This window comes from Gavialis gangeticus, unplaced genomic scaffold (genome assembly GCF_001723915.1).
Source record: "Gavialis gangeticus isolate Ggan-Ray unplaced genomic scaffold, GavGan_comp1, whole genome shotgun sequence".
Taxonomy (NCBI): domain Eukaryota; kingdom Metazoa; phylum Chordata; order Crocodylia; family Gavialidae; genus Gavialis; species Gavialis gangeticus.
The window spans coordinates 27,372,398-27,397,217 of record NW_017729001.1 but is presented as its reverse complement, the minus strand read 5'-3'; the positions used below and the strand labels follow the sequence as shown (position 1 = coordinate 27,397,217).

General features: G+C 51.9%; 1 protein-coding gene across 7 annotated transcripts in view; it reads right to left on the bottom strand.

The window, feature by feature from the left end:
• Positions 1-24,820, bottom strand: part of NCOR2 (nuclear receptor corepressor 2) — a 437,249-nt gene that overhangs the window by 5,473 nt on the left and 406,956 nt on the right. For 2 of the 7 annotated variants that reach the window (XM_019507106.1, XM_019507105.1), the window contains exons 16-32: positions 22,892-23,044; positions 21,277-21,357; positions 20,356-20,636; positions 18,637-19,003; positions 15,999-16,226; positions 15,023-15,280; positions 13,007-13,156; positions 12,054-12,200; positions 11,724-11,886; positions 10,305-10,843; positions 7,873-8,016; positions 6,560-6,708; positions 5,999-6,195; positions 5,165-5,314; positions 4,247-4,392; positions 2,324-2,377; positions 1,551-1,709 (exon numbers count right to left, since the gene is read on the bottom strand). In XM_019507106.1, the coding sequence (XP_019362651.1) occupies positions 1,551-1,709; positions 2,324-2,377; positions 4,247-4,392; positions 5,165-5,314; positions 5,999-6,195; positions 6,560-6,708; positions 7,873-8,016; positions 10,305-10,843; positions 11,724-11,886; positions 12,054-12,200; positions 13,007-13,156; positions 15,023-15,280; positions 15,999-16,226; positions 18,637-19,003; positions 20,356-20,636; positions 21,277-21,357; positions 22,892-23,044 (3,366 nt within the window). The remainder of the gene's footprint in view (positions 1-1,550; positions 1,710-2,323; positions 2,378-4,246; positions 4,393-5,164; positions 5,315-5,998; positions 6,196-6,559; positions 6,709-7,872; positions 8,017-10,304; positions 10,844-11,723; positions 11,887-12,053; positions 12,201-13,006; positions 13,157-15,022; positions 15,281-15,998; positions 16,227-18,636; positions 19,004-20,355; positions 20,637-21,276; positions 21,358-22,891; positions 23,045-24,820) is intronic. The other 5 variants (XM_019507112.1, XM_019507111.1, XM_019507107.1 and 2 more) reach the window with 4 other exon arrangements.

Below are 24,820 nucleotides of genomic sequence, written 5' to 3'. Positions count from 1 at the left end.
TCAGTTTCCAGGGTCCTGCACATGAATGAGGGTTCCCAAACTAAAGGGGAGAGAAGGGGACTTCCAGCCGGGCCTGTGACTTAAAAGACTCCTCATTCAGTACAAAAGGGTTGTGGCGGGGTGGGGGAGAAATTGAACATTAAAAAAATAGCTATGCAGAGGGCCTGGCAGATGCCCTGGGGACTGAGGAAGATCTGGGCTGATTCAGCTGGAGGCACAAGCGTCTCAGGGGACAGGGAATGACAGCCGAATTCACTGGTGCACCCTGCTGTTCTGGGCACACGCACGCAGGAGAGGGGCCTGCTGGAGAGCTCTGCTAGTCCTCTTCTGGGGGTGGTCCATCCTGAGTGTGGGGGAGAGGGGGAAGAGGCAGCCAGGAGGAGAACATCCTTCAGTCTCTCCTTGTGCTGAGGAATTGCTTCCCAGTCCCCACCCCCAGTCCCAGTCTGGAGTCTGCTGCCCGCGGGGCGGAGGCCCCCACATCTAGGGTTCAGAGGTCTTTAGAAAACAGGCTGCAGAGACGGAGTGGCATGTCGGAGTGATTGTGAGTCGTCAGAAGCCATGCAGTTATGGTGCAGCGCCGCACAGGGACCAAGGGTCAGCCACACGGCCATCATTCCCAACGCGCCGGTTACAGGAAACGAGCAAGGGCAAAAACACAGACATGAAGGTACAAACTCCTCCCGTGCCCCCCTAGTCCCCAACCCCAGGCCTGGGGCCATGTTCACCCCCACTCTCAGATCAGCTCCCTCAGCACCAAGTGGATGGATGGCTGTCTGAGTCGGGACCTGCTTCTGGTATACATTACCTCCCTCCTTGGAAAGGAAGCACACTACCACAAGCCAACTTTAACCATTTCTAGAGGTCTCCCCTCCGCCGCCTGTACAACCTCTTGTCTAACCTTGTAGCTCCCTGCGACACAGCCGTCTTTAGGATGCACAAAATGCAGGTCTAGGTCACAGCCAGTGGGACCCCCTGGTCTGGCTATCAGCAGAAGTCAGCAAAACGGCTGCAAAGGGCTCAAAGTGCAACTCTTTTGTCACCACCTCCCTCCACCAACACATAACTCTTAAAGGAAAGCTTTTCTAAGGTGGTACTAGGAGCCTCTTCCATGCAGATGCCACAGAAACTTGCTGCTTACACTGAGCCCTTGGATCAGGGGTTTAAAAACAAGTGGAAGGGGCTGGGAAGAGATGGCAGGCAGGAGCCCAGCTTTCCAGCAACGCAATGCAAGGAGGCTCCACAGGTAACATGTCAAACTTCCACCATGCAGTGGAGCTGGGTGACACTGCAACCAGCAAAACAGTAGGTTCCTTCTCCTGTTGCTGAACAGCCCCTGCTTCTGGGCTCAATCCTGTTTTATATGCATTCCCAGAGAAACGCCACTGTCGCCAGCACTCCTACACCAGGGAGTCAGCTGAGAAAACTACGTTCCTCTATGCTTTGGTTTGAGACAGAGAGAAAATTAATACCTCTGGATAACTAGGGAAGTGTGGAGTAATACAAATGTGCGTGTCTAAAGTGCATTACCCATATGAACACTCTGCTACCTGGGGAAGTAGGCATCATGGTATTTGTAGACACACATATCTGAGCTGGAAAGAGGCAAGCCTTTAAGGAAAGAGGTCCAACAGGGCTGCAACTGAAGCCTGGACAATCCCTGGAGAGACGATCCTTTTGGGAAGCCCAGTCCCACTGGCTCCTCTCCGCTGTAATCAAGAGGGTTTTTAGATTCCACAAGAGCAAGCTGCACTGTCAGCAGGATGAGAAGGGGTAATACTATCCAGGGATGAAAGGCTCCCCTGTTGCTACAGAATACAGTGATGCCACCTGCACTGACTCCCCTCTCCCCTGTGTACTGCACAGGACAGGATATTGCACACCTCAGTAAGAGGATGCTGCCCCTCCTTCCTGTCCTGCCATCTCCCACTCTCAGCGTGACATCCTGCCTTATTATCTTTCCAGCCTCTCGATGTGGCGTGCACCATTGGAACCTCTTCCCTGTTGGTGGCCCAAGGTCTCAGACCAACCTGAGACACCACGGGTCAAGGTCATCTCTGCTGGAAGGTTTTACTTCTCCCCACAATTCTGAGAAATTCAAGGCTTTAAAAAGAACTGGTCTTTGACGTGTCCAGCTCTGTAGTGCCATTCCCAAAGCAGGAAATGACAGTGTGTACGTGTTCCTCTATCACACCAAACCTCTACCGGGTCCCAGTGCCAAAAGATTCCTGAATCAGCTGAATCTCCTCTTCATCTCCCGTGAATTCTGCGCAGAGCATATGGGAGAGCATGAGGTAGGATAAGGATATGCCGTGACAGTTACCTGTTCCGGTAATCGCTGGCATGTTGAAAATCTCTGTCCCGGGCTGCCCAACATCTGGAGGAAGACAAAGAAGTCCTTCAGTATGAAAAGCACCATGCAGCAGTGAACTTCAGGGGGAGTTTTCATTTCATTTAGAGGGACTTCCCTTCCTGAACCCAAAAGGATGTCAGTATATGTGACATGAGGCTGGAGGTCCACATTTAATTACACAGAATAACAAAACCTCAGGCTAGGCTTGAGTGAAGGGTGGGTAAGATGAGGAATGATGCTTTAGGACTAATGATTCATCCTCCTCCCTATTTTTACAGCAATGCTTTCTTGGGAAACACAGCTCTGAAATCAGGAGCCTCCAAGACCTGACCGGTCCACTTGAAAGCAGATGTTCTCCCACTGTGGTCCAAAACCCTTTAAGGGCCTTTCCAGATGGCAAGTAGTAGAGACTTGGGAAATTTGATACCTTGAGAGAATGTGTCTTACCAAGTGGGCCAGGGACTCAGAGCATCAACCACAGGCTGAGTATAAACCCTTCGACAATGCTGTAGACCTCCAGACAGCCCTGCTGATGCCCCCAGCTCCTTCCCCCACTCCAGCATCGCCCCTCTGGGGAGTGAAGCTGGGGTAACAAAGCCTCTGCCCTGCCTGTGGAGTCACCAAGGTCTCGAGTTCTCATTTCCCTTGAACAGCCTTTTTTTTCACAGACACAGCGGTGGGGGCGGGGAGGGGACTCTGAGTCAATATTTTCCCTCTTAGCTGAGCTGTTTGGCTTGGGTATCACTTTCCTTGGAATAACAGCCTGTCTCATCAAACAGAAGGCGTTTCCTATTTCTGTCTATTTTCCCCTGATAAGGAAAGGAGCGGAAGGTCATGGAGTGCAGTTACACATCCCTGCAAGGCCATAACAATATAGTTGGATCATGGCAACGTCTTACATGGGGTGAGACGGCTCAGCCCCTCTTATCCATTGCAGCTGCTGTAAGATGGATTCAAATTGAATTAGTATCGACTGTACAATGCTGGGGCTAAATTAAATTATGATCCTATCTACTCTATTAGTGCTTAATGAAGGCAGGGGATGAATTTCTAATACCAGTCAGCCCGGCTGTTTTTTCAGGGCTGTACCAATATTGATGCAGGGATTAAAGTCGCCTTCTGACAGAGGCATCTTCAGGAAGCAGAACCCTTCCTGGATGGACGCTCATTAAAATGTCAATTGCTCTTAAGCCTCCTCTGTTCTCTACTTGTTATTCTGTGCGGGTGAACGGGGCAGGATTGACAGCTGGGGAAGATGGAGGCCCAGCTGGATGGAGAACAACCTTCTTCCAGTTGCTATCTGCTCATGGGCCACAACCGGCTTGGGGAAAGTGTCTCATGGGAATCTAGCTCTCTTGATGAAATCTCCATGGGCTCTGGGGGTGAAGTTCATCTGACCTGAATATCAGCCCTAATAAAGGGTGTGACCCCTATGTGAGGGCCCTGAAACATTTGCTTTGTGATCTCTTCTGCACATGGTCTCCCTGCTACACTCTTTCCTCTTCGTGGCTGTGAGCAGTGGAAAGACCCTGGACGAATGCATCTCCTGTCCCCTTGCCCCAAATGCGCATGGCCACTGCACAGGCCCTTCACTGGGGTGCATGGGGCAATGCTAACACACAGCAGAGGTGGAGAAAGGGCTCATATGTTTGGATTTTGAAACCAAACAAAACCCAATAGGCTGAGAGGGTCAGATGGAAAATTCGCAACCCTGGACCTGCAGGGGAAATTGCCTTCAGATGACCAGAATCTGCACAACAGGCTCCTGAAGCCACAGCCGGGATTCATGCTACGAGGAGGCCTGCCCTGAAATCTTTCCTTTTTTGTTTCCTCAGGGCCTTTCCATCCTGCTCCCACCCCCGCCACAATCAAGTCATAGTCTGGACGCCTTACTGTACTCCGTCTCACTCTTGTTGGTCGTGCTGAGCTTCTTGATGATCTCCTGCTTTTTGGACTTCACCATGGCGGAGTTGCTCTCGGTCAGTTTGCTGAAGAAGGCAGGGGGCTGGGTGTTGTTTCCTGGGGATTTGGAGCCCATTCTGCAAAGCAGGCGGCCATCAGAAACAGGTGCAGGGTGTGGGACTCGCATCTTCCTGTCTACAGAACCCCGGCCTGTCACCGGCACTGCATCCACAACCTGCCCCTACGCCACCCTGGGACCCGGGATCCCCGGCTTACACCAGCGAGTCTGGCTGTTCTTACCAGCCCTGCGCTTCAGGTACAATACGTGAGCCCAATGAAATGCTCCTAAATACTGATTAAGGGCTGATTCTTCCCTCTTAAATCTGACCACAGACTGGCTGGGACACTCCTGGCTGGAAGAGAAGTTCTTCTGACCTTATTATTTCTACCCTAGAATTAAAGAACCCAACTACCTTCTCTTCTCTGTCCTGAAATCCTCTAATATGGAAGCTGGTCCTATTTGCTCAGCCCAGTTTTTAAGCAGACAGATGACATGGGAAGGCCTCATAGGAGGGACTCAAGGCAGGTTGGTATTTGCCAGGGCAGGGGGCACCTGAACTAACATGAGGGACTGACTGGTGTCTACTGGAACAAAATGGAGAAAGTTGGGACTCCTGGCTTCCACCCCTCAATCATGCCTCCACATAATCTAGCAGGAGATAACAAACCCTGACAACAGTTGGGTACCGTTGTTGTGGTACAACAGGCTCAGGCTCAGGCCCTGGCAGGCTTTCCCAGGGACAGTGGGAGTGCAAAGTTCTGGGAAAGGAAGAAGTCACTGCACTGCTTTTGTAGCTTCAGGGTAGACAGCCAAGTCCCCCACTGCCTTCCCCTGCTGTTGCCAGTTACCTTTGCTCCATTGGCTCTCCTTCCCGGTACAAGAGCGGGTATGCGGCACTCTTCATGTGCTCTGGGTCTCCCATGCCGTCTGGTGGCGACACAGGCTCAATGCCGTTGTCTGGTGCCCCCACTGCAGATGCTTTGCTCTGCTCGGGAGACCTGAGGATGGGGCAAGGAGATGCTGTCAGCCCATGGCAACGCTCTGAAATCCCCGCTTGGCTGGGCAGGGTGAAGGGGCCGTGAGGGACTAAGAGGATCCGACAACATGGAAAGCTTCCTTGTGGGGCAATGCGAAAGGATGCCATTCCCAAAGGAGTGGGTAGCTCTGCCTGCTTCCGACTGTGTCCCTCACATCAGGAGGTTGGAGCCCAGAGGGACCCGCAGGGCTCCTGGTGGCTGTGGTGCCACCCTGCCCCGAGCCCAGAAGTACGTCTCTGGCACGGAAGGAACTAGGTGAGGCCGAGGCAGGTCCCATGGGGAAAAGAGCCAAGCTCAGGAAAGCACTGGGGCTGAGCCTTGAGGCCAGCACTTTTCTCAGAGGGCTTTGTCCAGGCTGGGAAAAGGTGCTTTTTATGAACAGGCTAAAAATCTTAGCACAGACAGTGCCCAGCTGCAGTTTCCTCGCACATCAATGAGAAGGCCAGGGGGGAGCCTACGATTCCCACTGACCTGGGAAGCTTCTGTGAAGACAGCTTGCCCAGGCCACACCAGGACTGCTGTCTGTGTTGGCTCCCAGGGTAACACCTGCACCACGTTCCCCTGGGCACAGCCTATGTGAGCAGGCACGAGCCACAACTCACAGCGAGGGCCTGGAAACTGGCCCCCCTTTCCCTGCAACCTCACCTTTTGCCCCCTTCATTCTGCAGGGCGATTTTGGAGCCTGGCGTGTGCTCTTGGGGCAGCGGGAGATAGGCCTCACTGGGGGTGCGACGCAGATCCAGCACGGGGCACGTGGCTCCAGGGAAGGAGTAGACAGGGGGCTGGATGTGGGGGCTGATCTGCTGAGGGTGATGGCGCGTGTAGTCTTGGGTGATAACCTCCTAGAGGAAAAAAGCCCTCAAGTCAGCAACTCAGTTTCTGGTCCCTCACAATCGCCTGTCTGTGTGGGAGAAATGGGGTTGGGTGGATGGGGTCCTTCTGGGATTGCCCGAGCCTTGTTTCTCCTCTCTTGGTGCATGAAGTGACAGGGTGGGCAGGGACCTCCAGGGTCCTCCATGGACTGCTGCAGAGCAAGGCATGGCACCAGCCCTCCCTACCCTCAGGTCTGAGGCACCAAGACTTCTGACTCTCCCCTCTGGCCCATCCGTAGCTGGAACGTCCAAGATGCTTTAGGTCAGCTGTGAGGACAAATCACCCCCCTCCCACGCTGCCCCAGGAGAGGAGGAGGAGAAAGAGGCTAATTACATTGATGTGCTGAGCCAGGGTGACGACCCGCTGGTGCCCCTTGAGGTTCTGGGCCGAGGGTGGCGGCTGCCCCTGGGATGGCTGGCCTTCGGGCAGCTGGCGCAGGTGCTGCATGTGAGCTCCTTCAGTCATCGAGGGCTTCAGAGCAGCTGGGAAGAGAAGAAGCAGCTGTGACAACACAGGGCCATGCACTCCCACTGCCCCAGCATGGCTTTCCATTGCCTCCCTGTAATCACTTGACATGAGACCGTTGATTCCTTATGAAAGAGTTAACCCGCAGCAACAGTGCAGCCTGCAGGGACACGACAGAGCTCGGGTGTAGGAGCCGGGAGTCATGAGACCTGGCATACAGCCCCCAACTGCGCCTGTGACTTGCTGAGTGACTCTGACCAGGCCACTCATGCTCCCTGATGCCTTGGTTTTCTCTTCTGCAAGATGGGCTTTCTGATAGTCACTCATCGTGCATGGACCACTGAGAAGCTGGTAGGCAATGGGTGGGGTTTGGAAAAGACTCTGAAAAGCAAAAGCCACTTGTTGGCACCTAAGTGAGACCTCCCCTTTGCAGAGCTACTGCTCAGAGTTGGAGGCTGCTCAGCATTTTCGGTATGGCTACAGGGAGGACGGTGGGTGAGCTCAGGTCCAGCTGGGGTTATTTTCCAGCCACAGTCCAAGCTCCAGCAAAATACGCACAAGCCGGTGCAAGCAGGCTAATAAGCCTGAGGAGGCCTGATGCTTCTCCTCCTGCTCATTTCTTCCCACTCCTCCCTTAGCCTGTCTGCACTGCCTGGCCATGAAGGGAAACAGATCCCTTTCTGCAGCCCTGGTCAGCAGGCCGTGCTGATACCCCACCCTGCCTGCTACTGGCTTTCTCTTGTATTTCCTCCCCATTAACACACAGCAGCCACCTGGACAGGCACTGGCCTGGCTCCCTTCTCTGTCTGCGAGCATCACCTAGAGGCCTTATGAGGACTTGCTGTGCTGGATGCTGCACAAATCCGTGGTGACACCTTCCCCAGGACAGCAGTGAGTCTTTGCAAGCTGTGTACACTTGGAGGGGCACCTCAGACCTTATTCATGCAAGCTTCTGCTTGCTGGGACTGTCCGCTGCTGCCAGCTTCCATCAGCCTGCACCGGTGCAGGGAATACAGGTAGCCCACAGCTTAGGACTGCAATACATGGGCCCTCCTAATCCAGGAAAAGGACCCACCCTCACTCTTGAGGCTAGCAGCCTTCTACTAGGCTATGGGCTGGGGCACGGCGAGCTCCAGGTCCTATCAGATTCCCCCTGCAGTAACAGCAGCCATGGCCCTCACCTTGCTGCTTCTGCCTCATGTCGTGCTCTCCGTGCCCTTTCTCCACGTCCTGCGGCAGCTTTGCCCCTTTCTCGTGGGAGATGCTGGGCGAGCTCACGGGGCTCACTGCTTCAATGCCATCGGGGCTGTAGCCTCCGTGGAAGCCTGGGGGAAGGGAACAAGGGCCTTTATTCTGCAAGCTGCCTATATTCCAGCTCACACTACCTGCAGTGGCTGCCGCAAAAACAGGATCTTCCTATCCGGCAAAGAGGGGAAGGAAATCATTAAGCAACCTCTCAGGACAAGCACTGGCCCAGCAGTCGCTTCTACAGACCTCCTCAGTATTGGAGGGGACAGTGCATTTTGTAAGCATGCACGAAGGTGCATTGCTTTCTACTTACTAGCATCACTGGGAAACTCGGGGTTCAACCCCTGGGGACAGGAGAGACAGAGGGGAATGTGCACGGAGCCAAATTCGCTGCTCTTCACAAATGTAGGTTTCACAAATACTGAAAGAATAATATAACATTTTCCTATAGAGCTGGAAACCCACCAAACAGTTCATCACTGCAGCGTGGGAACCAGGAAGCAAAACTGATCAGCGTGGATTTGTATCTTACCCATGAGTGAGGTTCAATAAAATCAACCAAAGCCGTGCACAGCGTGGGAAATGTGCTGCTTTTACAGAGAACCAAAGTGCTGTTTCCACAGGTAGGTCTCCAAAGTGCTTCACAAAGGAAAGCCAGCACTGACAGCCCTGGCAACAGTGCGTGCTCAAAAAGCGAGAGCCAGGCCCAAAGGCTCCTAAGTCTGGTTTAAAATTCCTAAACTGAAGTATGCGTTTGCTTTCCTCTTGTTTCTGATCCATCAGAAAGGGGGTAATTCTGTGTCTCCTACAGCTGAAAAACCTTGAAGAAGACGCTTGTATTTATCCTTGCCTGGACATGGGGAAGAGGAAAACATGGAAGGACCAGGAATAGTTCAAAAAGCTTGGCTGGGAAGGGACTGAGAGAAAAGACTTTACAAGGGAGCATAGAGCCTCCTCCTAATTTTGGCTCTTCAGTTAGAGGAACACAGTCCTTCTGCTTCTTAGCCTAGGTGAGCAAATGTAGACGCAGAATGCAGCCAGTCTAAGGGAACGTGTTTTAAAGCAGCGCTGCACGGCAGCATGCTTAGGTCAGGGTCCCTCCATCCTTCTGGTGGTGGAGCATTCTTGGCCATGATGTGGGCTGTAAGGGCCCAATGGCAATGACTGGGATCACTGGATCAGGCAAGGGTACGGAAGGGGAGATTCAGAGATCACAAAAGGTCTCCCCAACCCATGGCCTGCTCTGCATTTAGGTTACATGCATGGGAGTTTGCCACTGGTGCCCAATGACAACACATACGAGGTGCACAGAGATAATGCTGACTGGCACACAGGGGCACTGGTTGCGAGCACAACACCAGAGTGGGACGCTCTGGGGGCAAAATGACAACTGTGGGCGTGGGGACAGGCATACACCAGGGTACAGCTCCCCCTGGACAAACACTACTGCACATCATGTCCTATGCTGTTGTGCTGGGCTGCTGCTGCGTTTCACCTCCACTGTGACTGCATCACATTTGTAAGCTAAGCCACCTCTGCCCCCAACACTGCCCATCTTTTTCTCCTGGAGGGGCTGTCACCATGGTATCTACATGCTGATATATTACATTAGTTTTGCACTGAGAAATTCCTTTGCAAAGCACTTTGGCATTCATTAAATTCAAAGGTACCGTCCAAGTCTAAGACATCTTTGTGCAGCTGACAACCGTCCTGTAAGGACTGCACTTCCCTGCCCCAGTGCTGTTTGACTCATGACTCAATTTTGTAGCACAGACTGGGGGTACAAACATATTTCTTCACTGCTTTAAAGGGGAGAGGGGAGGCTGTCCCTGAGATGCTCTTACCAGCAGTTACAACCCAACATTACCTCTGTGTGATCTTGTAATAATGTAAGTGCAGCTAAAACTGCTGGATCCTGACAAACTGGATTGGCATTGGAGCTGTTTTGCTATATTCATATCACTACAGAATTATGCAGAAGTAACAGCTGCTTCACAACAGCTTTGATCAATACAATTGTTACATCTGTCTACACCCCACACCAGCAATTCTAAGGTTTGTGAAATCATGGCCACCCTCAACCCCTTTAATAAATGAACTGAAGAGGGTCAGCAAAGAATCGGCAATGGGAAAATTAAAAGAGAGAAGGGGAAGGGGTAAAAGACCCTTAAAAAGAATGAATACAATTAAAAAAGACTGGAACAACATAAATGATTTTAAAAGGTAAATAAATGCATGAGGAAGTGGAAGAAGCCAATCACCAAAACGTGCAATTAAAAAAAAACCAAAAGCTATATATATATGTATATATATATTGTTTTTAGGCCACGAACTCGGACTCTCACCACCCCCTCCAATTTCTTACCATCACTAGTGGAGTCGTTATTTAGCGAGCCTCTTTCTCGCTTCCCCTTATCGCAAGAAATTTGACGCATGATAATCACATCTATGAAGTTGGCCGCTGTCATGGTGGTCTTACCGAGTGCTCGGAGCTCCTGTTCCTGCATTGAAAAGGGTTTACTTTGACTCTTTTCTCTACTGTGCTGCTCATTGACCGAAGCTGCATGCTGCTGTTCCAGGGGTGGATGGTGCTGCTGGTTTTTCCCCTGTCCTCTGCTATACGGCTGAGAAGAACCTGGCCCCGAGACTGGTAAGGGCCTAGACTCCGTGGCTTTAATAGGTGACGATGACTGCTCTAGGTGCGTCCCACTGGGCAGCTTTGAGGTGTATAAGTTGTTGTCAGTCTGAGGGCGTTCTACCTTGGCTTCTCGGGCCCTTGACGACTCTTTTTGCAAGGTGGAAGGGTCCATCATGGCTGCATAGCCGTCCATGGGTGAGCGCAAGGCAGATGCTTGGGGGAAGCCTGCAGAGCGTATCGGTGAAGTGGTAGTGGTGGAGGAGGACCTGGAAGGCAGATTAAGACCATTTAAAAAAGATAATCAATGGATAATTGAACCACGAGGCAAAGAGAAGCAGCAGCTTACACCCAGTCTAATCCAGCCCTCAACCCCCAGGTGGATCCTGCTATCAGAAGCAGATGCAGGCAAGGTTGAGAGCGAGTGGAGCCTAGCTCAGTTCTCTGCTGCGAGTGATTCCTGGTCTGCACTGGCATTGTGAAAGAGGGGCAAATCAGGCCCTCCATCGATCTAACCAGTGCAGCTCATTCCCCATTCGTACTTGCGACCTGAGGCTGTGCTGCCCATAATGAAAGCACAGGCACAATGGGGCATAATACCAGAGTGCATCAGGAGTCAGAGGGCTGCCTTTGGCTTCCCGCTAAGGACCAACTCGGAGTAAAAATCCATCGATGGCATCAACTACACATCAGATGAAGTGAGCCTGTGCTCACAAGAGCATATACTCCTCTGATTTAGCTAGTCCATAAGGTACACCTCTGCCTTGCCTTCTACCAGCTAAATGCACATTTCTGCCATGACTGCCTCCAGGATAACCACTGCGCAAGACTATCAGCTGGAAAGAAAAAACAAAAACCCTTACATAGCAAACTGCTCGTTTAGCCCCTGGCTGAAGAAGAACAGAGCTGGGCTCTGGTTATACCCATTTGTTTAATTCTTGGCAGCATCTTCTGGCAAAAGACATTTGGAGAGGAAAAGAACCTGGTTTCAGAGTTGGATCCAACATACTATCTCCTGCTAGGGCCTACTCCTGTCCTCACTGAAATCAAGGGAAAAAACTCCTCCCTCTGACTCTAGCACAGCAGGATTAAGAAGTTTAATAGCCCCAAACCTGGAAGAGAGGAGCAAGCAGTCAACCCCATACGTACCGCAGGACCGAGGGGGTGGGGTTGTCCGAGGACAGGATCTTCATGCCTGTGTTGTGGAGCACGCTGGGGCGCTGCTGGACAGTGTCGTGGGTGCGGGGTGAGACAGGAGAGTGCTGGTGGCTGTGAGAGTGTGCGGATGAACGGCTGCTGCTCTGCTCAGTACCTGTAGAAACGCAGCGGAGAATCTGATCAGGAAGCAGATGTGGAAAGCCAAGGGGCCAGGGGAAGACAGGGCAGAGCAGAGACCTGAGCCAGGTGCGCTCGGAGAAATCTTCCGCTCAGGTCCCTAGTGGGTAAGGTCTGTGCCGGTAGTGCCTCTTTCATGCCTACCTGGCCTCCAGATGGGGGCGTGCTCCACTGTGGTGGCCGTGAGCATGGATTTCTCCCGCTCCCTCTCGCGTTCCCGCTCCCGCTCTCGATCCCGCTCCCGCTCGGAAGCCGACGCTCCCGTCTGCTTGGTCAGGTGGGTGGGGCCTCCTGAAATTCAAAGAAACCCAAGTTGTGTCATTGGCGCAGCCCTCTTCCAGTGCCCCGGAACGGGAAAAGCCAAAAACCAATAAAAACCAACAAATGATTTGGTTTGGAAAATGTTGGGCTCAGTAACATGAAAGTAAACTGTTCATTTCTGTGTCCTAGCATGTTTCACTGAAAATAATGAACAACAACCCAAATTGACAAGACGTGTCAGTAAAAGCTGCTATTAATAACACTTCTTAGTTGTTTAACTAGTCCTAGGGTTGAAAGGGACTTCAAGGGTCATTAAGACCAATCACAAGACTATTATAACACAATAAGAGTCAAAGATGCTAGTATTTTTAGTTCATTCTACAGCTGAAATAATTAAGGACAGCTGCTACTTAGGCCCTATTGATACACCTTTTCTTCTTTTCTAGAGCTAAGTGTGCAGAGACAGACCAGTTGGATACACTGCATTACAACACAGGAACAGGTGATACCTATCCAAAGCCTCTCTCACTGCTGGCAACAGGAAATAAAAAAAAAATACAAGTAGGAGTAACTTAAACAGCATTTTTCAGCCATTAATGCCAACAGATAGTTTGAGGGGCAGCACCCCTTACCACCACGTGGCTTCATTTGTGTAAGGAAGGGGCTCTCAGGTACTGACAACAGTCTGAACTACAAAGAGAGGCTGCAGAATCACCGCTGCAGGTTCACAACCAGAAGCCCAGAGGCTTCAGGTGGGTTTTCAGTCTGCTGATATGTACCCTGGGCAAACAACCGAGGGCATTTCTAGTTGGCAATGCCTACATTGTGGCCTTTACCTGGGGAGAGTGGGGAGCTGCTGTGTCGGCTGCTGAAAGCTTGGGGGGTGCTGTGCATGTAGGTGATTCGGTCCATGGGGGGGGCAGAAGTGCCAGGTGTGGGTGGTACGAGGACAGGCAGGTGTGGCACTTGAGACAGGTCGATTATTCCTGCAGAGAGAACAGAAAGGAACATCAGGATGATGACAGGGTCACAGGGTTCAGCCATGGCAGCAAGGTCTGAGGGGAGAGACCTACAGCACATGCCTCCCTATGGTGGCTGCTCAGGGGACAGGACTGAGATAGCAGGCAGTCTGAAAAGCTATTTTCTGAGCTGTGTTGATAACCGTGGAACCAGAAGACAGCCAAGGTGAAAGCCCCACACAGGGTCCCAGCACGTCACCTGGCCACTGCAGAAATCCTGCGTCTCAGGTGTAAATGCCACCCATGCTTCCCCCAATGCCCGTCACCCAGCCTGGACAGTGGAACCAGGAGCGATGCCCCTGGTTGATGGAACAGCCTCTCTTGGGTCTGAACACTGAAAAGCTCAACACTTCAGCCCCCACTCCCACCAAACGGCAGGCCTGGCTACCTGACGCAGAGACGCACTGACACCGAGTGGGACCATGGCTGCTACTAATTTAGGCTCCAGTCACTAACAGTGCAACAAAATACGTGCACACAGGGATGCACGGACAGCACACACTTCTCTTATCAACCCCCACGCAGCACTCAGAGAACATTTTTTTTTTCCTTTTACTCTTGAAAGAGCTCTCCAGGCACGTAAGGGCCAGATTGTGGGATCCTTTCCCGTGCCAGCAGCATCACCAAAGTCAACGGGGCTGCTTTTGAAAGTGCTTCCCACAGGGAGCAGCAGCTCCACAATCTGGCCCTGCACTAATTAATCCTTCTGCCTTCCCTGAAAGCTTTCCTCGCCTCGTTTCCAGGGAGCAGATTCAGATCTGGTCTATATTCTATCACCGCCCCAGCTTCCAACAGCACCTATCTGGTTCGAGTTCACGCTCTGTTGCTCCCTTCTTCAGCTCTAAATGGCATGGTCCTATTAGCTTCCAAGACACCCACCACTCATCCTGTGCCTGCCCAGCTATGGGTAATGGGAGAAGAAAAGCAGAGCAGAGCAGAAATGATGATCTCATGAGGTCCCTTCTAGCCCTAGACTTCTGTGAATCTGCGAGGGTACACCCATGTGTGACCATCAGAAAAAAAAGCCTTGCCAGCAGTTAGCAGCAAAAAGGTCTAAGAGTTCAGCCCAAAGAATCCCAAAGCAACTTACTCTGTGGTTACAGGAATCATTTCACCTGCTACCCATAATCAGCCCCTTTTTGGGGGTGGGAGGTGGGACAGAGCGCAGCAGCTCATTCACAGCCAGCAGCGATTAAACAGTTTAGGACAGGAAGTGAGAATCGGGAATGCACCCAAGGCTGCAGGGCATTGTAGGGAGATGGAGTCTAGCCAGAAGGGGACCAGGCCTGCAAAACAATGCTGCAGGATCCTGGATGACCCCCCAAAGGCTGGGAGTTTGGGTGGCTTGGGAAGACGGCTTCAGCAGCAGTCACTGGCTGCCCTCTAGAGCTGGACTGCAGCATTGCCACCAGGATCAGATCGGAGCAGAAAGCACCATCACTTCTCCCTGCAAAAGGGGGTGGATGGAGGGGGGCAGCTTCTCCTCCACGAGCTGACCAAGCCCAGCCTTCTTCAGCAGGCAGAGGCTCATCAGATCACAACCCAAGGTCAAACAGCTACATCTAAAGCAGCCTCAAGAAACCTAACCTGCTGTCAAGAACAGCAAGAAAATAACTTGTCTCTGTGCAGAGCATTCAAGGACTGCTGAACCAGCTGAAACCAAAGTATTTCTGCACTTCAGAGCTATGCCACCAGCTTGATTTCTACCACAGAACCAGCAATGGCTCCTCCACGAGGGACCTTCAGTGTTGCCCTCAGCACCTTCAGACCCGACTGAGCTACATCCTTCGAGAAGGAAAAACAGCTACCCAGGAACCCCAGACAGCTTCATACTTCGAGGACCTGCTGCATAGTTGAGAGCCAGAGAAGGCTCGCGAGGGGAGAGTCCGCGCAGCATGTCTGCCCGCTGCACCATGGCTGAGGCGGCGGCAGCGTTGTGGTGCATCTGCTGGGAGGTAATGTAGTCGTTGATGATGGTCTGCCTGTTCTCCATGGCGGCTGTGTCTGGGTACCCTCGGATGAGGTATGGCGGGTAGAGGTGGGAGTATGTTGGGCTCGGAGCAAGATGCCTGGGCAAGTAGTAAGCAGCGGCTGAAAGGGAAGATTTAAACAGGTCAGTCTCCCCTGAAACATGGGCTGAGAAGCAGGAAGCAGGCTCAAAAAATGCACAAAAAACATGGAAACACTGGCTTTACATGGTGGGCTAATTCAGGGACTGGTAGAGACCCGATTCAGCAAGCATGTGGGCTCTATCCATACGCCCTTCATGCTGGGGGGGATGTGCAACACCAGTGAGCCAGTACCCTGCTCACCCTGCCCTGGTTCGGCTACCGGACCTCGGGCATCAGCTACTGAGGGCCCAAGGGTGGAGGAAGCCAGGAGGACTTTTTAGCTGCCTCCGGGACTTAAAATGGCAAGGTCTGCACTGGCACCGTGCCTGCTGAAAAGATGGGGAGGTACTCAGCCAAGATGAGGAGGGAGCTGCGTCGGATGAGAGCTCACATGAGAGATGGCTGTAGGCAGCAGAGGCTAATCACGGACCAAGGCAGGAGAGTTTCAAAAGTTGTGAAATGGGACTGCTGAAGGCCAGATGATGGGAAGTTTTGCTTCATCTCACTGTGTAGCTCATAAGACACTGGGCCAGGCTTCAAGTCTCTTACCCTGCTGTAAATTCAGAGCAGCCCCTGCCCCTGTCTTCGGGGTGGGCATAGGCTGGATTTACAGAGGAGAGCGGACAGCGCAGTGACTGCGTGCTTCCACGGCCAGCCAGGGGCTGCTCGAGGCAGCTCGCGTCCCCAGAAGGGAGTACCTGCTTCCAGTTGAATTCCCCTGGGAATCGCGGCAGGGTCGAAGGCCAGTGGGATGTGTCCCCGGTACAGGTCGACGCCGCTCACTCCCCGCAGCAAGTGCTCGTACGGCGACATGGGGTGGTGGTGGTCCGAGACGGTGGCGTGAGGGGACTTGGAGCTGGACATTTCTCTCGGCGTGGGGGTGATCTTTCTGTCCTGGGACACTGGCTTCCCAGAAGTGATACTCCCTGCAGGAGCAAAGGAAATGAGTCAGAGGAGCCAATGCTCACAGCCAAACTCTCTGCTCAGATGGGCATGCCTGGCTCCCACTGAGCTCAGGGGAGCCTTCCTTCCTCACACCATTGTTTTGATTTCACAGCACATTGTGCGAGCGCCTCGGGGCCTCGGCGAGGTGGAAGCCTCATTGTGCTGTGTGTCCGAGGGGAGAGTTTGGTGCGTGGTTTGAACAATTGCCTCTTGGGCTAGAAACCGAGGCCCCCGCCCTGGCGCATGCATTGAGCCTGATGTAAGAGGGAGGCAGGCTGAGATGGATCTGTTCACATCTACCGGGCCCACTTCTACCCTCAGCGCACCTGCTTCTGTGGGCTCCAATGGGAACGGCCTACACTTTGCTGCAGCTGGTGCCTGCCCATGGTACAGCACAGCACATGCAGTAGAGGGTGGGATTTCCAAAAGCACAGGGTACCTTAGGGGGTCATGCCCCATGGAAGGGCATTTGCACCAACTCCAATAAGAGTGCTCCTCATCCACTCTGCCCAGCGGCTTGTGCTGAATCTCCCGTGCTCTGCAAGATCCCCCCCTTCTAGTCTACCCTACTAACTGCACGGAGCTGGATGCAGTACAGATGCAAGAAGCAACTTGCCAGCTCATGCATCCCTTGGTAACAGCAGTCCTGACAGCCAAGCCTCCACAGAGGCAACGAGAAACATGTCTGGAGGGGTCTGCAAATACATGGACCTGACCTATGACCTGCAGTGGGGTTGGGCTTACTTTTGTCAGATGAAGGGACAAAGTTGGCTAAACTACAACATCTGTAAAAGGGAAGGGACTGAGCAGTCCTGTCAGGGAGCTGGGTCAGAGGGGCTGCAACCTGACCCAGTGCCTCAGCATCAGAGCCAGGGTAAAGTCTCTGGAGGTCCTGGTTTCAGGTTGTGCTCAGACTACACCTCTCCAGTGATATATCCCCAGCAAATGCATAGCACAAAACTGCCAATGCAAACCCTCACAATCCTGTTGACCCCAGAGACAAGTGTGCTGGACGAACGTGCCCTTCTGATGGTGCTGGAGAAACTTGGATGACCACAGAGCCCTGCTGCCAGCGATGGCCCCATTGCTTTGCTCTGCCAGTCACCGAGTGGTTAACGTTATGAGACAGAAAACCTGACCCTGACATCAAAACAAAAGTGATGAAATGGGGCCCAGATGGCTCTGACACTGGCTGTCCTCCTGAGCTCCCCAGGAGCTGTAAACACTTTCGTAATACATGGAGAAGTGCCTGGAAGCACGTCAACTTGTTCTCACTTCCCTAACTCAGTGTTTCGGTGGTGCAGGGGTCTATTTCTGGACTGGAGAATGGGTGGGAAGGGCGGCGGGCCCCAGGCTGGCTCATTGTAAGAAGGAGCCTTTCCACCGGTCCCGAGAGCCACTCTCTTCCACTGTGGGCACAGAACCGGACCGTTTGAGCCAGGTGGCCGATCAAAACAGCTCGGATTCCAAATCCCTGCAACACGCCACATGGAAACAGGCTGTGCCCCCAGCACCATTCAGATGAATGAGACAGCGAGTCATTTCCCAGCAACAAATACATGCAAGGAAGACCGATCTGCTTGCAGACGGGCAGTGAACCAGAATGCAGACGATTCCTTGGGAGTTACTCGGCCGGCTCTCATTCAGACAACGAAGCTAAGGATGCTCTGTTTCACTGCCTGCTTCTTACGTGCTAGCCCCAGTCAATTCTGTTTGGGTTTCCAGCACTGCAGGGGATGCTTAAGTCTCCTTGTGAAACCGCTGTTGTTGACAAAAAGAACCATGGAAACACTTCAGGTTGTATTAACCTCCAACTCCCTCCATTTGAACAAAACCTCAAGTTGGCATTGCTGCTATAAATCAAGCTTGCCATGGATGCAGAGGGATGATCTAATCAACTCGGAAGAGCTGCCTTCCAACTCACATAACTGATAATAGGCTTCATTTTTTCAGACTAGGCTGCACAGTGTTTGCTGACCACTGGCCTGTCCTTTTCGCACATGCACCCTGTAATCTAGCGTGACACAAAATTACACCTCTCTGCTGGAATTTAAAGAGTGATTCCACTTTTTAACTGGGAAACCACCAGCCCCTCTGGGCATATCTCCTCCCTCCAGCCAATGTGGCGCATTCACCATGTGTGGAAATCAAAGGGAGAACAGCTGGTCAACGGGATTTTTCTCTTCCTCCTGAAATAAAGCACCTTGTTCGACTGTTTCAACTGATCTCTCCAGAAAGGGACCTCAGAGGCCGGTCGTGCGGAGATGGAGGGAGCTGCACCTCACCTGACTCAGGCATCAGGTGAGGCTTGTGGGGTTTGGTGCCAGGCAGAGCGAAAGAGAAATCCGCCCTAAAACAAAAGGCCCAGGGGTTCCCAAGAACAGGAGTTACCTTCATGCTGCCTTGGGGTGGATTCCCTTGTGGATACTGGAGAACCCCTGTGCAGGTGACTACTGAACGCTGTCCCGTGGGCTGACTGGTGGTCCTCGTAGGCGAGAGGGCTATGGCGAGGCTTTCCAGGCTCAGGCACAATCACCGGGGCTCCCCTGGTAATTGAACCTCCAGAGTTTGTCACCGAACTGGGCCGGCTTTTCACGCTGTCCTCGTAACAAGCCCTCTCCAGGTTCCGCGGGTCCTGCATGACGTCCAGCGAGTGCACAGAATGAAAAGTCCTCCCTGGGCTTCCGATAATGGAGCGGACGTCATGCTTTTTGGCACTTACTGATGAAGGATTGTTGTCGTACTTCAGCGGGGTACCCTGGAGAGAGACAAGGCAGCGCAGAGGTCACAAAAGGAAGCAGGAGAGGAAGGAAGCAGAATGGGAGAAGGTCAGTGGAGCTCACCACGAGCTTTCTTGGGCCATGCTCAGCTTGGGGCATTAGGGACAGGACATTTAAAAATGCCTAGCAACTCAAAGACAAACCTCAATGATCTTCAACAGGACCTGCTGCTTTTAGGGCATGTCTGGGCCACTTGGTACTGGTGTTAGGAAGCTCCAGGCTAAGATAACTTCATGTCTGCTCCAAACACGCTGCCTCCCAAACTGAAAGTAGTATAGTTGCCTTAGCCTAGAGCTCAGTGCACCGTAACTTCTTCTGCCTGGTAACATAACTGGGAGGTCCAGAGCTACCCTTAAGTGCTTTGGAAAATCCCACTCTATGTAAATAATAATGACTATGTTGTCTAGAAGCCCCAGGGTGACATACAGGAGGGGCACGATGCAATTATGCAGCGGGTCAACCTTGGCCGAGTTTCCTGTTCCCTGGGGGAACGGTGGAAAGTCACCATGGGAAGTAACCATCGACGATGTCTGCACCCAGCATGCTCCTTCTACCACGCACCATAGCAATAAGCCAGAATCAACTGTCACAAACACGAATAGCTGCTGTGGAAACGTCCTAAATATTTTGAGTCCGCAACAGGAAATGTGCACCCAGCGCTGGCTCACCAACTCCTAGAGCTGGCCCTGTTCGTTATCACCGACCCAGGTAGGAGGAAAACAATCCTGTTCTCAGTACTCTCTATATAAAAGCCGGAGCCATTCCCAGTCAGCAAATTTACACTGGGTTTAGTGTGACGGCTGTGTTACCAACAGCAGAATGTGACCCGACTAGTTTACACATGCTGTTTCTAACAGAGAGTTTAGAAAGAGGCACTGTTGCTTAGAGGAGCCAGTATTGGGATCATTCATTCAATCTAGTTAAGAGGCGGCAGGTAGGGCTGGTGGAGAAGAAGAGGGGGCCAGACATAGAGAACCTGGATCCGACCACCCTCTGCTTTAGAAAACAGAAGCTTAGCTGATGACACCTCTGTGAAACGACAATTTCTACCCTTCTCCACCCTGAATTTAACTCTGAAAAGTCCTCCAGGAGTCTATGCAAATAAGCTCAGTAACTCAGAGCTTATGGTCATAGTCATGTCCTAAACTCCCCGACAGGGGAATAACAAAAAAGAATCGCTAAAAATTACTGCTGCTGTTTGTGTCGACTTTAATCCCAAGTGGGAAACCTGACTGAAGCTGGTCTTGGGCCCAGCCCTAGCAGAGGAGAAGGGTACATGTCACCCTTCCCCACCCACCGCGCATCATGCCAACCCACCCACTGCGCATACCTGTGTAATGGAGCCTTCCTTCAGAGGCCTTGTGGCTACGGGGATATCAGGTGTGCGCCTTAATTCCTCCCTGGGGATCTCGTGGATTGACCTTCCTGCTTCTTTCACCGTGGCCACCAGCCCCTCGTGGGCTGATTTCATTTTCAAGGGCGTGAGGCCCTCGTGAGGCCGCCCCTTGTAGGGGTCTGATAAGTCCCTTGGTGGAGTGTTTTCTCTCTTGAGCTGCTTGGCTTCTCTTCTGAGGTAGTCCTCATGGGCCTCCACATAGGATCGAGGTATTCCTGCACCCCACCCAGGAAAGACAAGGCTTTGTCATGGGTTTCCAAAAGAAAAAGACCCCAGCGGGCTGATTGCTGTGCTGACAGACCCCATAAAAGCAGTCCCTCACGGGGGTTTACAGGGTTACCGTGCCAAGAGCCCAGGCAGCATCCCCCAGCTGACACTGCCTTGCTCGTGCCACGTGAGATCTGACGCCTGGCACAGAGGATTTTGCAGAAGCGTTTTCTGCTGGTCTGGCTCTGCTCTCCCTGAAGCCATGGGAGAAGACGGGGCGTCCCACCACTGCCTACTACTCTTGCAGCTTCAGAACGATCATTACCTTCCTGGCAGCATCTCCCAAGATCCCCATGTGCTAGCAGTGTCCCTAAAGTATATGGGGAGAATGACACCACCACCAGTAATATGATGAGCAGTGCCAGGCCCATGTGAATGCCTGGTGAGAGCAGGGCCAGGTCCTTGCTGAATGCCTCTGAATATCTCACCCCCTTAGGCAGGTCTGGTTGGGGCCTGTGGACCAATGTGATGGCAGGATTCATGGGCAAGGCCATGCTGCACATCGGAAAAATAATCTCCAGTCGTGCCCTGCTCGTTTCCACCCCAACCACTTCCCTAGGCGAGCTGCATGGCACTTGCCAGACTTACCTTGTGTGATTGAGCCCCGGATATGATGTTGTTCCTTTAAGTTGTGGGGACCGTCGGGGGGGATGGCTCTGCCCATAAGACCTAGAACAAGCCAAAGAGGTAAGTCAAGTCAGGGAGCAGCCAACAGAGACTTGCTCTTTGAGAGCAGGCTAGACAGACACTTGGGCCAGCTGTTTTAGACAAAAATGTTCCTCCTGCCTTGTGCAGGGAGTGGGACCAGACGGCAGCCTGAGGTTTTTCCAGCCCTGGTTTTCAGTGATTAAACTGCTCGCATTTTCACTGTATTTCCAAGAGGCTCTGTACAGAAGCAAGTCATCTGAGCTGTTTCTAGCACCTGGGATGGGATCAGTTCTCAAGGGCTGGTCTGATTCTCCCCTTTTCCCCGATTTGCTTTGTTTTTCTGGAACCAGAACACCTGGGTTGTCAGCTTCCTCTGTTTCCTGGTCACTGTCTCTGCCTTGCAGCCCTGCACTGGTTCAGTGTGGGCCTGCTTGGAAGCACTGCAGTGGAGCACTTAAAGAAGAGCCTGCAGATTCAAAACCATCATTACTTCTTGGCAGTGTCTCCCCAGAGCCCCATGTGCAAGCACCATCCCAAAAGCATACGGGAAGAATCTGACACCACCAACAAAAACATAATCCAAACTAGCCATTTGAGAGAGATTAGCCAAAGTAATTAGAGGCCTGCAATTATCACTCCTCCTTTTTTTTTTTAAATAAACAATTAACCTGACTTTGCCCCCTTGTAATTTTCCCTTGCTCTTAAGCGAATGAAGACGCCACTGTAAGAATGCAGAAGCCACGCAGATAAATGAGACACTTGGATCCCAATCCTACATGTAGCCCCACTGCATTTCACATGCAGACGAGTCACCTACATGCATGCTGTGAGAAGACTGACCCTGGCTTTCCCTTAAATGGGTTCTCCAGCTTGGTATCAGATCAATTACTCCTCATCTTTTGTAGATAAATCTCACAAGGACACTACAAATCCCAATCATTCGTAACAAAAGTCTTCTGGGGAGGGGGTTTTACAGCTAGACGATGCCCCTTTAACACCGTCTTTCGCTGGACTCCCTGAAAATCCCAGCCTGGAGCTCTACTTTAGTGCAATCCAGACCAGTGATCTCCAAACCACAGCTCACAGGTAACATGCTGCCCACCAACTCTGGTACGGCTTGTGGCCAAAGGAAATGAAGAAGTTAAAACTGAGTTGATGGGGAGAGCCAAGTGTGATGCTAGCCACTGGCTCTCACTTGCCTAGGGGCCAGGAAAAGGTAGAAACTGGTGGTCTAGACATGTTTGTAGGGGCATATGGCCACTGTTATTAGGAAGAACGAATGAAGACCTCTTTTGCTTTATGATCCTAGTCATACAAACCTACAATTATGGAGCATGCATGTGCATGCACACATGCATGTATTTGCAAGTCTGCGTGTGTGCCCCTCCCACATAGGGCATTTCAGTCGGGCTTATTTTAGGTGAAGGGAATTAGGAGCAATACATCGCATCCCCATGAGACAGCAAGCATCATGTGCATCTCTTCTGCAACAGGCTGCAGAAAGTCCCCGGACTGCTGATCCGGCACTGCCAAGAGACTCCCCCCCCCGACTTACCTTCGATGCTTGCAGATGACATGTCGCGGGCCGATAAGCCCCGGCCGATCCTCCCCTCCATCATATCGTAGGTCCGTTTGGTACCCGTGGTCTCGTGGGAGCCACCAGAACTCCGGCTGTCCTCCTTGGGGCACTGGGAAGCAGCAACGCCACCTAGGAAACAAAACAGACGCGAAGCAGCCTTGAAAGGGAGGAATGAATGAGCAAGACTGTTTACTGTAACTCAGGCCAGAGGGTCAAGGCCCTTCTGAGCAAGAGCCCAGAGCTCTCACAGCCCAAAGCTTGTGAGCTGTGAGAGCATTACAGCATGGGACGGGGTTCCAGGAAAATCAGCCGTTGCCTCCTCCCTGCCTGCCCAATTCCAAACACTGTGGCCTCATGCTTGGACAAGGGTGTCTGTTTTCCCCACTGTCCAGACATAGTCAGCGAGACATTTGGGAGCAAATCCAGCCCTGGTGCAAGCAGCTGCAACTCTCCCGGCTATTGGCCCCTGGACTCTTGTTTCTCGAGTGTACCTACTGTGTGGGATCCTGTCCAGCCTCCTCAGCAGACACTGGGATATGCTCCCGGAGATAAAAGTAGGCAAAAGGGAAGAAGCAAAGCAGAAAAACACCCAAAGCAACCCAGCGCGTTTCCACGTTCAAGAATCTCATATTATTCCCGTCTGAACCTGCAGCTGAACACGGTGCTCGCAGACAACGGAGAGTGTGAAACATTTCACGCAAAGACAGAGGGCAGCAGAAGTGTGACATGAAGCAACAGGCGATCCCATCCCACGTGTGAGCTTCTCTGTGCTTCCAACCAGACACATTCTCATGCACAATCCTAAGGTCTCCAAATGGCCCAAGCCAACTGGGTGACCAAGGCCGTCTCCTCGCCAGTGCAGGTCTTCTTGCTACAGTCCATGCTGCTCTGCTGCATCCACTCAAACGACGGGCCTCCTATTCGTACCCCCTTGAGACCGTTCCACTGCTTCAAAAATTCGTGATCTCCCCTCCCACTGGATTTGCCTCAGCAAACCCACTGCACCAGTACAATCTTATTTTCTCCATAACGTGCTGCAAGCTGTGAAATTTATACGGCAGTTTATGATGCAGCTGAATGCACGGTGTTTATATAACTAGCTCCAAGCTACAGAGTTGGCTCACAGAGATATATGCTTTGCCCATTATCTCTGGCCCCGTCTATGCAACTGAGGAATGCCAGTGCCCTGATCCTCTTCTTTCATGTACACAGAAACTTGGAATTATACAATTAGAGAAAACACTGGAGAAGACAAGAAACATTTGTTCGGTCACGGAGAGTTTGGGAACAAAAGTTCTTTTCTGTGAAGCCTGTCATTAATAAAATGGGATTATTACAATGCAACACCCACGATCACTTCCTGCAGTCAGCAGGCAGAGGGTATGGGGGCAGATTTGGGGGAAAAGAGGAATCTCTCTCTCTCTGCTCAGATTGATTTGGTAGGAGAAAAAAAAAATTGGTGGCTGATGTTCAGAAAGCAGCCTAGCATCTTGAGACACACGAAGGGGGTAATGTTCCTGTATCCTGTCATCAAGGAACATCTGCTCCAAATTGGTTCTTCTGCAAATAAAAAAACCCAACCCTGTCCCTGGATCTCTTTGTTTCATGGAGAAAAGGGGGAGGGGAAGGGAGAGGAGGGTGCATGGGAAGAGAGAGAGTAAAAAGAAAGAAAATCGCTCCGAAAACATGTCCCTTTCCCCACAGAAGCCATTAGCAATCACATGCAGAATGAGAATAACCAATCTAGCACAATTCAGCTTGCACATGCTACAGGATTTCGTCTCATTAGAGCCCTTTTATTTTTAAGCACCCTCATGACACTGAAGAACTTGCAATTTTTTTCCTCCTTGCCAGAATTCATAATCACTAACCATTTAATTTAATTTTTTTTTTTTTTTTTTTTTT